General features: G+C 39.4%; 1 protein-coding gene across 1 annotated transcript in view; it reads right to left on the reverse strand.

The window, feature by feature from the left end:
- WDFY3 (WD repeat and FYVE domain containing 3) overlaps positions 1-18,156 on the reverse strand; it is a 117,052-nt gene that overhangs the window by 72,881 nt on the left and 26,015 nt on the right. The window contains exons 8-13 of the mRNA XM_009890740.1: positions 16,297-16,764; positions 14,798-14,896; positions 11,406-11,599; positions 8,865-9,322; positions 6,693-6,776; positions 1,626-1,803 (exon numbers count right to left, since the gene is read on the reverse strand). Of these exons, the coding sequence (XP_009889042.1) occupies positions 1,626-1,803; positions 6,693-6,776; positions 8,865-9,322; positions 11,406-11,599; positions 14,798-14,896; positions 16,297-16,764 (1,481 nt within the window). The remainder of the gene's footprint in view (positions 1-1,625; positions 1,804-6,692; positions 6,777-8,864; positions 9,323-11,405; positions 11,600-14,797; positions 14,897-16,296; positions 16,765-18,156) is intronic.

Below are 18,156 nucleotides of genomic sequence, written 5' to 3' on the forward strand. Positions count from 1 at the left end.
CTGTAGACAGCAATAAGGTCTCCCCTCAGCCTCCTTTTCTCCAGGCTAAACAATCCCAGTTCCCTCAGCTGCTCCTCATGGGACTTGTGCTCTAGACCCCTCACCAGCTTCGTTGCTTTTCTTTGGATACACTCCAGAACCTCAATGTCTTTTTTGTAGCCCAGCCACCCTTGCCCAAGCCTGTAGCACTGCATGGGGTTGTTGTGGCCCAAGTGTAGGACCCGGCACTTGGCCTTGTTGAACGTCACACCATTGGCCTCAGCCCATCGATCCAGCCTGTCCAGATCCCCCTGTAGAGCCTTCCTACCCTCAAGTAGATCAACACTCCCACCCAACTTGGTGTCACCTGCAAACTTAATGAGGGTGCGCTCAATCCTCTTGTCCAGATCATTGATAAAGATATTAAACAGAACTGGCCCCAATACCGAGGCCTGAGGAACACCACTTGTAACCAGCTGCCAACTGGATTTCACTCCATTCACCACCACTCTTTGTGCCCGGCCATCCAGCCAGTTTTTTTGCCCAGCAAAGAGTGCACCCGTCCAGGCTACGAGCAGCCAGTTTCTCCAGGAGAATGCTCTGGGAAATGGTGTCAAACGCTTTACTGAAGTCCAGGTAAACAACAGCCACAGCCTTTCTCTCATCCACTAAGCGGGTCACGTTTTCAAGGAGAGCAGGTTATTCCAGCAGGACCTGCCCTTCATGAACCCCCACTGACTGGGCTAGATGGGCATCCCATTTGCTAACCTCCAGTCAACTGGGACCTCCCCCATTGGCCAGGACTGCTGACAAATGATGGAAAGCGGCTTGGTGAGTGCTTCCGCCAGCTCACTCAGTACCCTTGCATGGATCCCATCTGGCCCCATAGACCTGTGTGTGCCTAAGTGGTGTAGCAGGTCTCCTTGGGTTTTTGGGGCTTCATTCTGCTCCTCCTCATCATCATCTCTACAAAATTTAAGATATATGCAACATAACTGCCAAATTAATGTCCCGAAGACAGAAAGTCGTCACACTCATCACTGGTAGAGGACGAGAAACAGGAATCAAGTCTAGTCATTCTTGTAAGCTTTCAGAACTCCTTCTTAAAAAAATAAACCGTGTTCTTCAGGGAAGACATCTCAAAAAATACTTACGCAACTTCAAAAAATGTCCAACAAATCCTTCATATATACAAACCACCAGTAGAAGTTCTGGTTTGGGAATTGTACAAAGCAGGCAGTACAATTTTGGAACTAGAACATATTCCAGCTATTTCAAACAACACATATACGCTGAGCTATAACGTCCAGTCCCATGTCCTCCCTGTACTACACATTAACACCTGATACATCAGGGAAACCACGAATTAATCACAGTGCTTGGAAACTTACCTGATGGCCACTTCAGACATGTCTTTCAATTTACATTGTTGCCAGGAGTTTGAAAGAGACAAACAAAACAAAGCCTCTGAAAGAAAACAATTTCTATCCCACCTCCATGTCACCGGCTATTCAATTCATTTAGTCTATGAAATGTATTAGTTTCTCAGCACAAAACAAGAGGACATCATCGGTTTTCCCATTTCCCACAGCCATCCTTTTTCCTAGTCACTCTCAAAGCCTAAGACAGCAGAATTTTTTCCTTACCTCTGGGTGTGTAGCTGATCCAACAGAGGCCAGAAGATCCAGCATCGCGAGCATAGCACCAGGGTGGATAATGACCGCATCAGAGCTTTGTACGGATGTGGATCCTGTTTGGAGTTTCACATCAGCTATGTTTTTTTGAGGGCAAACAGGAGGTGTTGAAACAGAGTGATATGCATGCCTGCAGGACAGAAAACATCACATGGTTACAATATCCATGTATTATGAGTTTTGCATTTTTCAAACAGCTGTAGGAAGTTACTCCCCTCCTCCTTTCTCTTCCCTCAGTTAGACAGATCAAGTACTTTCCTCTTCCCAAACCTGTTGGACATGTTTCCCCAAAGACAACCTGGAAGGGTTTCGATATCTCCACTATGCTTGAACTCAGAAGTCTTTTCCCCAGGTGCTATGTAGTTTGAAGAACTTAAAGGTTGCCTTTATTGCCTCTCTCTTTTCATTCTAGTTGCAGTGGCAGCACACAGCAACAGCAGCATGCAAGGTACCACTCCTGTTCTGGGAGACAATTTCAGCTTTGAATACGTTTCTCCCCATTTGCTTTTCATTAACAACTGATTATAAAATGTGCTATGACAAAACTCTCAGAAATCTCCAATTAGCCTACAGGAACAGAAAGTTGGTCTCAGTGTACACTCATGCCAGCAGTCCATATGGTCTCAGTCTTTCCACGATTGCTACAGCAAGTTAGTTTTCCATTAAGCCACTTTAGTTTGATTCAGAGAAAACAGGCTTTGACACACTGACTTAGAAGCAACCACTTGCGCTGAGAGCTGTAGACGTGTTTCCATTGAAATTCTCAGAGTTATCAGCTTGATGCCATTCTTCTTTCAGCACAAGATTCAACACACAAACAGCATGAGCAGCTGACTGAACATATGCTTTCAAGATGGTACTTTTGAAACAAATGATAGCTTGAAAGGCTCATGCTCACCACAACAAAAAACCCCACCACAACCAAATCCACCCATATTCTTACAGTGTTTATTATACATGCTTATCTGTAAGAAGAAAGAAAACAAATTCTATGTAACAATTTTTCTTGAAAAATCAAATATTGCCTGCTGTTTTACAAGAAGTGAAACCAGCTAAAAATGGGCGTCTTCCTATCAAATTAGTTGAAAGAGGCTTTTCCTCTCTCCTGTTCTCAGTGACAGAGATTTACCTAACCCCTAACCTTAACAGAAGTAACACCTGGAGACTCACTGAGCCTCATCTGTAAGGCACTTCTAACCAGGAAATCTTTTCTCCTGGGAGAAGCAGGACATCGGTGGGAGATGAAGAAGGCTGCAAGCGTAATTCTGTCCTAAGCACTTTCAAGGTTGTATCTTGAACACACGCACCTACCCCATCAAGAAATGTTGTTTAGGGGGGAAGGCTGAGGCAATGGAATATCTAGCCTAAGGCAGGATACTAAGAATTACAGTGCAATCTTCTTGTGCTTGCTGGAAAATGGGCTGGATAAATAACATTCCAACAAAACTGTTCCTATTCAAAAGGCTCATGGCAGTTCAACAACAATTCGGCATCTGAATAATCCAAGAACAATTTTTAAAAGAGATTTTTTGAAGAAAGATGAAAATACTGATACTCATTCAGCTAATGTTATAGCAAACATGAAATAGTATGGCAATTCTATTGTAACCAACCACTAAGAAAAGAGATCTGCCTGAATCAATTTTTCTAGTGTCTATACAAACTCTCTAACTATCAGTTTCCTAAACTTCTCTAGCAGACTCACTGACTGAAACATCTGGCAGGTAGAGGAAGAATTCATCATCTCTTTTAAAATTAAATGGAATTAAGAACAGCAGAACAACTGGTAATACCATCATAGAGAGGTGTTGCCTGAACCCTCTTGTCTGTCTTAATGCAGAGATTGAAACACGGGCAATTGTTTCTCATGCATCCTAACACCACTGGTCTTCATCCGAAGAAGAAAACTGCTACCTCTTTCCAATGTCATGTTGAACACCACAATGCAAGTTTTTATAGGATACAGTTTAAAAACTAAATATTAATATGTATTTAAGAATGCTCTTCAGTCTAGCGACATTCCACTCCCCAAGACATTCTTGCAGATCAAGCTTCTGTCCACTTTTAAGCACAAATTTTACTTCCAAGCATCCTGATCTGCACTACCACATTCACTTCGTTAGGTAAACTGTGAGGTTATAACACAGTAGTACAGGGAGAGCCTAATAAAAACCCGAGCCATTGCTCAGTATGATTCAAACTTAAATTATATAATTAAATACAACCCTTGATGAGAACTGTAACACCATTTTCATCTGGAAAGAAATAAGTAAGATTCATCACAGATAAACCCTCTGCATATAATTCCCCAAGAGGGGTCACCTTCCAAACTTTGTGAAAACAATGGCAAAAAGTATTTTAAAGTCAAAGCTACACTCTACTTCACCCTATCAGGCCCAAAACAGTCCCCCCCAAAAAAATAAAATTATGAGAATGCCCTGTCCAGTTAAGTTTTTTCTACCAAAATTTACAGCAATTAAACAACCAGAAAAGCTGTAGTTCTTGATTCAAATTATACAAGAAGGGTGGAACAACAATGCATTCCTGGTAACAGGGAGGACAGCTACATAGCGCCATCCCGATGCACGTGCTGGAGGAATCCTACCTACCTTGTTTACATAAAGGATAACACTTGGAGGACACCACTCCTCATGGAAATACAACTTTGAGAAGCAGCAGACATGTCTGAGACAAAATATTAGCATATCTACGTATCTAGAACCATTCTAGACTGTGTGCAAAACCAGAATGGTACTGCTTTTGTTTGTAAGAACTATTTGCGTGCACTGTGTCTGCTTGCTCTTTTAGCCACACAACACAAGGCTGTCCCTCAGGCACATGTCTTACAAGTCAAAAGGCAGAAAACCAGGCCACAGCAACAACAGAGATCCCAGGGAAGCAAAGCAAAGGAGACAGAAAACAATAAGAGAAAAGCAAACACTTTTCTCAGAAGAGTCAACTTTGACAGAATCTGACTGTTTCTGTTCTGACATTTAAAAAGAGAAAAAAGAAAAATCAAATAATATTGGACTACAAACCCCAGTTGCTTATTTCTGAAAGTAGGAAGATCCCAGCTACTGGCACTGAATTCACTAGGAATGACAAACATGACGCTGAACAACCGTGAGAAAGCAGACAGCTGCTCAAACAGACTTTTTGAAAAGCCTAGCCTATTTTTTTTTACTTGAAAACATGCTTTAACAGAAAAGATCTGAAAAGTCACCCCGGCCAGCATAATCATTCTTTATGTCCACTTTGCTTTGAGTCTTGCACAACTCGTTATCGCCTAGAGGCCTTTTTTCTTGTGAAGATCCATGTCAAACGAACTCCTTTACCTCAGCAAGTACCTTACTATACTGGTGCTTACTCGAATTGCCTAAAGTACCCCACAGGGATACTGACCTTTTAAACTATCCAATCTTTACCTCACCTATACCACACAGTTTTCAAATAACTGCTTGCATTTTCAGTACTACAATAAAAACAAACAAACAAACAAAGCCAACATATCTATTCACATATATTGATATTTTAATCACCAGGCTGTGTCAACTACCCATCTGGCACTCTTTTATTCATTACACCCTGGAATCAGCTCCTGTTTGGCAGGCATTGCATGCGTTCTGCTGCAAGCCTTCGCATACCTGTGTGAATGAGTAATTCAATGAACCTGAGCAGCTGTGCCCGTTACACCTGGGAGAACAGCAAAATGCAGTAAAGGAAAGGGCAATCCATAACGCTAGAGGTTAATATCGGGGCCAAAGCTGCAAAAAGCCTCCACAGGAAACACTGCTTTCTTTCAAGTTTCTTCAGAGTTAATGAGAGGAAAAGGAGTTTGGCAGCTAAGGTTTTTCTCTGTGAACTGCAACTGCTATGTTTGTTCCTAAATGCCTCAGTGTTAGAAAAAAAAGGAAACAGCAGTCTAAGAGGTGCTGGATTATTGGGAAAGTGGCCCTGTCCAAGCCAGTCCCTGCAGAATACCCAGGTATGACTTCGGTAACGTCACTCAGCAAGACAGAAAAAGGCTTCTCTTTACTAACCTGCTTGAGTACAAACATTTCCTTTCAAAGCAGTTTCCAGAACCAGCTTTGGTTGCTACCCTTTGCAAAATATTTTACATTCCAAACATGAAACTCAACGCATATTTTAAGCCATACACTAAGCAAGAATGACTGTATTTTCCACATATGGCACCTGCAACTCAGAAAACCCACAGTCTTTCAAATGTCTTTTTAGTCTTCAAAAGCAAATCTCTGCCTAACCTGCATCTTCAGATAACAAATGGCTGCCTCCTTCCCTGGGGTCTCTGGGAAAAATCTCCTTTTCATTATTTGCACAGGCCTGTAAGTCACACTGTTGTTGAATTAGTAAACTTAATTTTTAAAAAAAAAAAAAGAAAAAATAGTCCACCAGACACTAAGATGCATAAGAAGATAGTAGCTTGGGAGGGAGAGTGGGTGCTAGGACTTCTGAATTATGCCATTTGTACTTTCTTTCCAAACCTTTAAATTTAGCATGCCTCTACATCATTTGGTAGTCAAGTACTGACAGGTTCATTCTTTATTTTTGTACTCTGTGCAATTACTAACAAATGAGCACCTTAACAAGCCATCCACCTTCCTACTGGAAGTACCTTTTCTTGAAAAATTAGTCAAGAAAAAAAGAAATCCTCCTGCTGTGTTAATTAATCTACTAGCATAGTCTGAACTTCTTTGAACTGCTCCCGGGAGCGTCATTTATACCTCCCTTAGATCATTTCTTATACTAGACCTTATTTGTTTTTGAATCATGAACTTAAGTGTTTCAGGAGTCTGGTGACATCTTTAATCTCATCTGTTATCATCGCTACCTAGGATTCACTATGAAACATACCTTTACATTTCTCTTATTTAGTAAACACACAAATGAAAATGCACACCTCAAAAAAATAGCAACTTGAGAGAAAATAAAACAAGACTAAGAAACACAACAGTGAGAGAAATCAGAAGCAAGATCAACTTCTCTTTGAAGGGTCGGTACCTTTTCCTGGACAAAGCTGGCGTACCCCAGGGAGAGGGGAGAGAAGTCTCATTTGTCAGGCAAGGAGGGATCTGTTCTGCACGACTACAGACAAAACAGACAGGGGTAGGACAGAGAGGTTAGAGAAGAAACCAGAGGCCATAAGCTTGTTAGTTTTACAAAAGCACCAATAAAATGGTTACTAGGATCCATTCTTCAGAAACGACACGGATGACAAAGGACGCTACGGAATGATACGCATCAGGTTAACACACGGACATGCTAAGCATGTACTTGTTTTATGGCATGACTGCAGTGCTTGTTCATTACTCTCCAGAGGTTTACCAGTGTGACCACACTAGCAAAATAGAACACCTTTCAATGTTACACGGCAAAAATTGAGAGGAGAAAGTAAAGCCTCAGTAAATTAACTATAGCCAACAGAGGTAAGAAATAAAAATCAACGTAAAACTTTACAAAGAATGATGATCAGAAAACTGAAGAAAGAAGGGAGTATGCAGTCACTGAAGATGACAGCAAAAAAAAAAAAAAAAAAGGAACTTAATGAGCTAGCTTATGCAACACCACCATGGGATTTACTTACCCCATTGATTTCTCATATTCTACTGTTAGCCAATGTTATAACTTCTACAGTACATGCAACACATTCTTAATACACACTTTCCTCCCCCATCAGAATGTTCTAATAATACTTCAAAATGAGATCAAGTAAATTGATTTCTGTACTTGGGTTTTGGGGTCTTTTTTGTTGGGTTGTTTTTTTTGTTTTTTTTTTTTTTAAACAAGAGAAAAGCATTAAGATTCGGCGGTTTTGCCAAGGCAAAACGTTTATTAACAAAAACATGAAGTTTGTACTTCACTAGTCACCTAGTTTAAGAAAGCCTGACCAATTGGCAGCTCTATTAATATCAACATACGCAGCTACACCTTCAAGACTTGGAAAATCAGACCCTGTGTTTGACTGATTAGGTGGCCTGTCTTATTAAAACAGGGTCACATGCATTAAACAGCTGGGGTGCAGAAGCTCCAAGGTCCCAGATACAAAGCTTAGGTCTGTATTTTACGTTTTTGTACCTTGAACTATGAGTGAGAATTACTTTAAGACAAATCAATCTTCAACATATACTTCCATAAGATTTGTTGTCATTTTGAATCAACTTTAAGACACACATCACTGTTCATTTCAAATCTCAAATTTAAATTCTAGTTTAACTCTGGGAGCATCTCCCAGTTAAATTTAAAACACAGTAATTTACAGAGTACCTAGAACTTTAAAGAACATGCCAATCCATCTAAAACAAGATGTCTACTCTAGATGTGTTTAGTAAGGAGACAAGGAGGCTGAGGGGAGACCTTATTGCTGTCTACAACTACCTGAAAGGAGGCTGCAGCAAGGTTGGTGCTGGTCTCTTCTCCCGAGTAACAAGCAATAGGACAAGAGGAAATGGCCTGAAGTTGCAGCAGGGGAGGTTTAGACTGGACATCAGGAAAAATTTCATCCCTGAAAGGGTTGTCAAGCATTGGAAAATGCTGCCCAGGGAAGTGGTTGAGTCACCATCTCTGGAGGTACTCAAAAGACAGGTAGACATGGCATACGATTTAGTGGTGGACTTGACAGGGTTAGGTTTACGGTTGGACTCCATGATCTTAAAGGTCTTTTCCAACCTAAATGATCTATGATTCTAAATTCATCATATTATTATCTAATTACTTTGAAGACAGAGGAAACATGAAGTTAAGGTGTAACACTCAACAATCAAGTTTTCATTTGACTTTATAAAAGCATAAAAATTTAGTAGTTCTGTATGATAAAGCAACCAGACAGTCTGCCAGGTTGCTGCCAATCAACAGGTTGCTTCAATACATCAATATAACCATAAACTGACATCTCTATCTTAATTGCTGCGATGACAAAAACATTCAACATCAGAGAGAATGCTGCATACCCTGGAGAACACCAGCAATCTAAGTCAATATTTGGTCAGATGTTGCCACCTTATATTCCTCTCACTGGAGTGAAGGAACAAAGAAATAGATTAAAATGGAAATACAAAAGCTTGCAATGAACATATTTGAAGAAAACTATTTTGGGGAACACCAGGATTGAGGGGGCAGGTAGGGCAGGATGATAAAAAGAAAAAGAAAAAGAAAAACAAAAAGCAGAGTTCATACCTGTCAAAAGAATCTGTTGCTACCTTGTAGAGGTAAATAAAAAGTTTGCTGCAGTGTCTTAGTGTAGGTGACACAGAATCCAGGGATATTAGGTCATCCTCCAAAAGTCTTTGAAATAGTTGTGTATTTGAAGGGAAGACATTCAAGGGGCTTATTTTTCTCAAGTCTGAGAAGCAGCCAAGTAATCGAACAGCATCTGCCAGTTTTTCATACTGGATCTCTGTTTTGAAGAAATGAGAGTTGGCTGGCTCGTAGCGCATTGCTGCAGTCAATGTGCAGAACACAGTGTGAAGCAGTTCAAACACTTGATTCTGGTTTACTTTCTCCCAGCCATTCTTCGGTGGCGAGCACAAAGATCTTTCCATAGCAACGAGTAAAGATGTGACATACACAAATCCACCAACTTTTCTAAAAACAGTTCTTGTGCGGTGACTTTCTCTCAGCACTGAGAGGAGGGCCTATGGACAAAAGAAACAATCAAGACAAAGAAGAAAAAAAACACAGCAGCATTACAAACAGCTTGAAAAAAGGTAGGAACATTTTTGTTTGGTATGCTAGCAAAATCCTCACGTGATTTGTCAGAATTTGGTAATGCTTGAAGTCTCTAAAGATCAACTTTGTACTGCAAGAGTCCCCATCCTTAAGAGCTTACAAAATAAAAAGAGAAAGAGTGGGGGGAAAAAAGTAAAGCATTGCCCCTAACTTAGAAATAAGAAATTAAGGAGATAAATAAACCTGCCAACAGAAAAGACTTGACCAAGCCTAGAATGGAACGCAAAATCTCCAGGTAATTCCCCTAGTGATAAGGCAGAGAATATAGCTTTGGAAAGGAATCTACTCTGCCATCATAATTCACAAACAAATTCAAACAAGAGTGGGCCTGTAGCAATGAGTAATCTAAACCTTGGAGCATCCCAGCAAAGGTCTCCCAGAAAACTACAATGCATAAGCATCTGGCAGCTATGAAGCCACAACAGCACTCAAAGGTAACAATGGTAGCAAAGAATTATCTCAAAAAACACACTTAGTTTTAGCTTTCCTCTATAATGAAACCCATGAATCTCTGAATTGAGTGAAACTTGATTTTAAGAGTTGCTGTTCAAAAATAAGCCTGGGAGAGAGAGAAACAAAAATGGATAAAACTTTACTTGCTGAACTAATACAAAGCCACAGTATATCCAGCAGAAACTACATGAAACTAGGTAGTGAATCAGGGGATGTGGGAAGTTTGACCCACATATGAATATGGAATATAGAAGAAAGTCTCCCCACACAAAGCACTGCAAAACAACACAAAAATTGGTGTTGATATAGAAAAATAGGCTAGGGGGTGGGGAGAATCTTTCACAACCAAGAGTTTACTTCTTTAGAATCATGCCTTTTTTTTTTTCCCCCCCACCCCAGAGGATGGGTAGTGAAATAGTTAGACTGTTATTCCTTTGAAGGCAGTATCTCATTTCCTGCCAAACCTGGATAAACAGCAAGAGACACATCACTGCATCATTCTGGGCTGTCAGTTCCATAACCAAAACTTCTGAAAACAGCACTGATGGAAGACAGATACAACAGGTCAGACGAAGGACAGAAACCCTGACTTTGGATGTTAAATCTGTCGGGGATCTGCAATATCCTTTCTCTCCCCTTAAGTATCGTGAATGAGACATGCTCAAGAATGACTGAAGACACTGATAGACAAAACACGTCAAATGAATCATTTTATTACCAGATTTCCTTTCTGTTTTTTGGAATAATATGAAGCTGCTCATCTGCCAGAGAAATATTACAGCTTCTTTTAATAGAGATGAGCCTAGATGTCTTAAGAGTTCTCTCTGGTAAGACTCATTTACTTATTACTTACTACTTGCCTCAGCTTTTCTACCCTAAAATAACATTGTTATGTCAATTTACAAAAATAACATTAGCTATTCTGAGAAGAAATTATGGGTCTGGATTAGCAGCCAAAAAACCTAATACGATAGAAAACAGATGAGAGTCTTCTCTCTTCCGCCTCCACTCACAGCCTTTCTTTCATGCCATTCCACTATTTTGCTTAAGCAAGCAAGCTCTTCAGCTTTATCTTTTACTGTGGTCACTACAATTTACATTTATATTAACTAATTCAGCATTTATAACTAACAAATTGGTAAAATAAAGTAAGTCTGCCGCAGGAAAACGCAAGCCAGCATGGAAAATAAACTTACGTGTTACATGCTTGCTTTTTTTCTCATTATTTTTAACTGAATAATACTCCATCAGGGAAGATTATCATAACTGTAGAAACCTCACTTCCTATCTACTGAGGCTGATTACAAGTGATGATGTTAAAAACACATACTCACTAGCCTTCACCTCTGATTCTGAAACCTGCTATGGACAGATGGAAGAAAGTAAAAACCATGCATCAAATGCACACATTTCAACTCCACAAACAATCTACATTCAGTAGCCAAATACCATCCATCTCATCCAATTCCCTTCTCAGTGTTTTCTTTTTGAAAACAGTGGCTAAGGAGCAAGAGTCCTGAGCAGTACTTCATTTACCCTTAAGATGTCCGTTTTCAGCTGCAGTTCCGTAGGTGGAGCTGAGTGCATAAGTCCCAACAAAGTGCCCATATCATCTTCTCCACTAGGTGATAACACCAACTGCTGGATGATCATCAGGGCATGTTGTCGGCACTGGGGATACTTTACTATGTTGTGCACACACCTCGCACCACCAAACTCCCTGAAAATACCTACTCAGAAAGGGGAAAAGAAAAAAAGAAGTATGAAAAATACAATCAGTAACAAATAATGACAACAACAAAACATGAAAGGTGTTTATTTTCATTTCTGCAGATTGAATGGCAGAGATTTAGCACTATGAATGTTTAATGACTTAGTATTTTTCCTCTCCTATCACAAATAAAAATAGAACTTGAATGATATTTTTCCAACAATATGTTTCACCAAAGGTGTTGAGTACAAGGATGCAGGTCAGTCCTAAGAATTTCCTCAGTAATTCTGTTAATCCAATAGTAGCTATTCTTTTCATGCTAGAGCTCAAAGAATCACAAAACGAAACAAAGAAAAAAAAATACAGCAAAACCTCCATCTTTAGTGAAGACTATATGCTACTTTGGTTAAGAACAGTGTTTATATTACATTTAGTTCATTGCCAAAAATATAACTAGGCTGCTTCTGGACAAGACGAGCAAACTAGGAGCACTGGTTGAGAAATGATTCGGTCTACCCACAAGATTTGTAACATTCTCCAGAAGTTTTCTTGTGGCAAGACCTATCTCTGCAGAGATAAAGCTTGAGTCAAATAATGGTTCTCAAGCTTATTGGATACTCAGAAGAACATGAGTGCAATATTCACTGAAAATTAAGTGAAAATTGATCCTGAAAACCACCATAAAAACTGAACTGGAATATATATGGTACATATAATGTGTGTTTAGTACAGTGTCAGCACCTAGATTACTGTCCTATTAATTACTGAAGATGAAAACAGAGTAGGGAAATGGATCAATGCTGCTGCACTACCACATCAAAAGGCATCATTTTCCTTGTGACTATAAACTAAAAGAGCAGCTTAAATGACCAAGTTCAGGAGTAACCAGCTAGTCAGGACAATGTTTATTCCCTCTAATGTACATAACAAACCTTAGTCCCACTATCCATTTCCAATTTTCTGCCTCCTGCTTTCTCTGACATTCTTTGGATGAGATATGGACAAGGCAAAAGGAGAGGCCTCAGCCCCCGAGACAGTTACACTGGTTGCATCCCTTTACATGCAAAGCACATCTCCTCAGTGGAGGAGATCCCACAGTCCTGATGCATTTTACACTACCCTCTGTTGTTTCTCTGGTGGATACTCAGAGATTAACTCAGTACCGAGAAGCAGCAATGAGGTACTGATGGTTGCTTCAAGCTTCCTAGGTGAGGTCAGGAACGCCATTTAACAGCAGCCAAAGATTTGTCACAAGGCAGGTGGACACTACCATGGTCAGATCATAATCCATACCTCACAGGAGCAAGGCTCAGGTACAGATCCTGACGCCACAGAGGTACATACAGTCTAGTCCTGTGAACCAAGACCTGTCACTTCTAAAATACGAGGCAGTTTCAGTTCTTCAGAGATGTTATAGTCACATACTTACACCACCCCCTGTCATTCATCCTTAGAAATCAAACAATCCTGATGTTTTGGTTTGGGTTTGGGTTTTTTTTCCCCAATTTCTCCTATGGAAGCTCCACATATACCCTTTGTGCCACTCCTTTCTGACTTGTTTCTAGTTCTTATTTTCTTACATGGCAACACCAAAGCCAAGTGATAAATGTACAAGTACATAACTGATTCATGCAATTTACCTGTAATCGATATCAATTCCTCCCTAAAACCTTCTTATTTCAGCCTAATTCAATTACTTTTCAGTTCATCATTGAACCATCATCTAGTAAATCAAAGATCATGTTTTTTTTCCTTTCCACTGACAGGAGAGGTAGCTTGGTGGACAAAAGGGTAGTGGCAAAGGAGACATCTCCAGTTCAGCAAAGGTTCGAGCCGTATCATCCACAGCCTTCGCAAAAGCAACCCGACCAAATGGTCTAAATGTAATCATGACAAGACTGAATGTGTAACTCATTGAAATGTCAGGTTGCAGTAACCTCTGCTTTGCTGCAATGCCCTTCTATTGTGACTAAGGGCATACAACTGGAGTTTAATCTTGAGTGCCATGAATCATGCCTTTCTTCAGGGAATGAAGAACTTTATTATCAAGTACGTGGACAAAGCCAAGCTGGTAGATGCTTTAAATCCTCAGTGGGCAGAATTCAAAAGCCATCTTCAAAAGTGGTTTGAAACCACAAGCTGAGATGCAACAGAACTTGAAAACAAGCACAACAGGGAAATGGCATAGACAACACTGGAGGTTACTCCAACACTGGATGCAAATGTAAATAAAAAAAAATTTGCCCAGGCAAAAGCAGAAAATAAACAAGTTACAAGTTTTACGTCATTAGAGCAAGAACTAATGTTTAAACAGTGAGCTGTCAACCAAGCTGGACAACTTTCAGGATTTCATTCTTAAGCATTTGTCACAGACTGTAGTTTCTCCTACTTCAGTGAAAACAAAACCAAAATCACAAGTGAGAAAACACCAGTCAGAATTGAGAAAAAGGAAAAAAAAAATCCAAACTGCTGAAATAAGGATGTTTCATGGCCTCTAAGACCAGAAACTTCCTGGTTCCACAGGGTGGTGCCTGTTCCCCCCTGCCTGCTCCTTTTCTTCTTGGTCTCATAGAACGGATAATAAGGGTTTAAAAACAGTTACCATCCTTTCTCAATCTGTTATTTTGAGCTCTCAGAGACAGCTTTTACTAATGCGAGACACACATACTGACTATTTCGATGTCATTAAGTCTTGGCTAATGAAGCATAATATTAACCTGCCTGATTTAGAAAAGGACACTCATAACAGAACCCTATTTATAAATACTGACTGGGAATATGCCTTTAAAAGCTACAAGTCATTTTTCACTAAAGATGCAAGCATTATTAATCACATTTAAGTAGAGGTGACACTGTCAACAGCAAATTACCTGTCTATTTATATGCTTAAATTTTTTTATATACAACCTGTGTTACAAGCCCTACTATAAATTATTATAGTATTGTAGGAGAGTGATTGGGTGTGGTGGTTACCTTCAGGTTAACAATAGCAAAGAAACTAAAGTTAAAAATAAACACTATCTTGTACTCCTTTATTTTATGCACTCTAGTTTATGCTGCTTATTATCTCTTTCAGAAAAACACTGCAAGAGAAAAAGTATATTTTCATGTGTTTGATTACTTGACTGAAAGCAAAGTAGTCTTGACTTTCTACCTTTAGGTATGATTTTCTGAGTTACTTTTTTATAAATATTTTGACAGTGGTGTCTCTACTTACCTGCATTTGTGTTTGATCCTTGTAGTAGTACTGTCAAGGTCTCCATAACCAATAAAGCCAGTTGCTTTTGGTCCTCAAATGAACTATTTCTTGAATCCCCTAAAACATAATTTCAGAAGCCAAAGTCAAAGTAAAACTCACTCTTTGCTAAGATGCTTCTTGATACTTTCCACCAACATTTATTTGCTTTCCCAGAGAACACGCAGCCTAACCATATTCCAAAGCAAATCAAGATTTAGTCTACACATAACATTCCTGAGAAATCTTAACTATGAATCATTGCAAAAATTCATTTATAAAGACAAGAATTTAAACAGAAGCTTTTGAGCATTGTGAGTTCAGTGGCTGACACTGCAGCTTTATGTGTACACATCCCCAACTGTTGTTTCTTGAAGCCACAAAAACCACACCACACTTCAAGACTTAACAGGATCTGTTCTTCTTCGGTATTCAGTACTTGAAAAGAGGAATTCCATGCAAAAGCACAAAATTACATTCACATAATTAGAGTAAATGTGCTGATGATTCCACAGGTGTAACAGACGAACCAACCCTGCAAGTAGCGTCCTAAACACAGAGTAACACTCCAGAAGAAAACATTTTTTTAAATAACTCTAATAAGAAGCAAGCCACAATACATGGGCACGCGCACCCAGGTAGCACTTGGTCCATTTATTTACAAGAACTAGAGAATATGTTTTCCAATGGAGTTGGTGGCAACAAAGCTTTCTAACTTTAATCAGTTGCTACTGTTCACTAATGAAGCTTCAGACAATAAACCCAAGTGAAATATCCAACAATTATGATTAAAAAAATAAGTATCACTAATGCACACTAACTCAATTGCAATTTGAATAAAGAATGTAAAAAAAAAAAATAAAAATCTCTGTGCGTGTGTATGTATGCACATACGGCACTTGGCAGCACCTGCTTCGCAGGCTCAGCAGCTGTGTAGCTAATCTCTAAGCTGTTCAGTTCTGGAGATAACTAATTTTTTAATTTTTTTTTTTTTAAAATGCTCTTATAAAAATGTAAACCCAACTTATAAAGAAGTCTGCAAACTTGAATATGTATTCCTATTAAGCGCTCAGATATTTGCTCTATAGCATTTTTTCAAAGCTGGGGCTAAACAATGAAATGCACAAGTAGCTTTTGCAAGGAAGAGTATAGATACTATGTATTGCCCCTTCACTTGCTCCTTTCATGTTAAGCAACAAATATTAAACCAATACATCAAAACCAAACATTTTAAAAGGAAAATAAGAACTCCTAGTATTTTGCATTCATACAGCATCTTTCATTAAAGCTTGCCTCGAGCTTCTTGCGACGACGTTCAGAGAGAAGCAATTCCAATGAACTTTTAAGATGGCACAGCAGCCCCTGGCAGAACTCAGCCCTTGAGGTACATGTTCAGACTCTTGCTCCTCCTCTTAAGTGATAGCCTCCACCATTCCCAACCAAAACCACATGTATTAGTAAAATGGAAGAGCACACACTACCTTGATCATTCAGTGCTTGAGTGGGATCTTTCAGAAGGGCTGCATATTTATGAAGAAGATTTACCATCACCTCCAGAAGACCCACTTCCCTGAACACATCCTTAAAAATGTAGTCGTGACGGGTGAACTTAAGGAGTGTCTTCGTGGCAATGATGCTACACTGAAATGAAGCGCTGGATTTTAAAAGGATGCTCACACTGATCAGTTCTTTACAGGGTATGTAATTCAAGCTGAAGACAACAAATTCCAGCATCTCAAAGTATTTGGTCTGCACTTCTGGAAGCTTAGGAATTTTCTCTGCAAACTGAGACAATGTGTGCTGCGATTCCAAAATGAAGTAGTTGGCATTGTCTGCCATATAAATATTTGTGATGGCATCAAGGATGATTTGTGCTAGATAGCTGGTTTTTGCTCTCAAAAATGCATTCTGGAGGACCGAAAATGCTTGAATATTCCTCACACTGTGACCTAAGTCAGGAAAAAAAGTGGGATGGGAGGAAAACAGAAAGAGAAAGGTCTTAATTGTCATAAACAATGAGTGCACTTTTTAATAATGATCCATGCATTTTAATAAGCGTGAATAAATAACAGTATATGTCATGTGTAATAAACATTGTTATTAAAACTGACTCTTCAAAAAAGTCTCTGTACGATCACTTACGTTGCAAATCCGACAATCTATTGTTTATTAAGATGGCATCTTCATCTTTGAAAGTCAGTGCTTACATAAGCAGCTAAATGAAAGATCATTTCTTTAAAACAGGTAATTAAGCTGACCTATTGTTAAAACACGCAACGGGATACAGTTCTAGAGACAAAACAAAGCCCACCTGTCATCTACCCAGGCCATAAGAAAACTCACTACAGCAAGAATAACATGTTCTATGTTCCATAATGCAGAATGCAACTCTGTCTTCTACAAGTATTCGGCAGGCTAAGTTTAGAATCACAACCATTGTATCCCCTCACTCAATAGAACAATAAGCAATGACAAATCCTCGTCAGCCAGGTTCAAAGCTAGACAACATGCATGGCCTCCAAATTATCCTCTTGCTTCCACTCTTTGGCAGTCGCCTGCGAGAAGAAGAGAGCTATGTGTAGAGAAACTCCACAGGGCAACAGAAGGCCAGCAGTTGCCTTCCTTCCATAGAGAAGCTGCTCTTGCTCAGGTCTGGATTAACTGTCGTGTGAACAACCATACTGGTATCGGAAGGTGGCACAGAGCTGGCTTTGGGAATCAGCTCTGGGAATAAGAAAGCTTTGGCAGGGTCCAGTACTGTTAACGATTAGGGAATTAAAACAAAGGGAAGGCCTTGTAAAGCATAAGGTAGCTATAATATTAGCACACAAAGATCTCACATCTTTAAAAGCTCGGTCAAATTTCTTTTGACAAGTACCTTCAAGTTGAATAAAATCTCATTCATTTAGCCAAAGAATGCATCGTTTATGAGCACTCACTGTGACCCCCAGAATTTTCTATGGGCAGATACTATTCTTATTTGACTAAAAAGATGCCTCAAAGCCAACTTTTTTAACTTCTGTAGGAACAGTATGAGTCACAGTAGACAAATCCCATGATACAGAAAACAACTAACAGCAAAAATAATTTAAAAACGCAAACAATCAAGAGTGAGAACTTAAACACACTCTAAACAAAGCATTTAGGATGCCGTAACAATAAAAATCTTATTTTCACACAAGCTATAAGCAAACCTTTAACCTGATTTAAAAACCCTTTCAGAGACAAAGAATCCTGATTTATTACATATGCTCTGTGGAATGCTACTCTCCTCATTGTTTATATACTAAGTTGCCCAATTTAAAAGTAAATTCAGTCACTTTGTCTCTAGCTTCACCACC

The sequence above is a fragment of the Charadrius vociferus genome, unplaced genomic scaffold (genome assembly GCF_000708025.1).
Source record: "Charadrius vociferus isolate BGI_N301 unplaced genomic scaffold, ASM70802v2 scaffold178, whole genome shotgun sequence".
NCBI lineage: Eukaryota > Metazoa > Chordata > Aves > Charadriiformes > Charadriidae > Charadrius > Charadrius vociferus.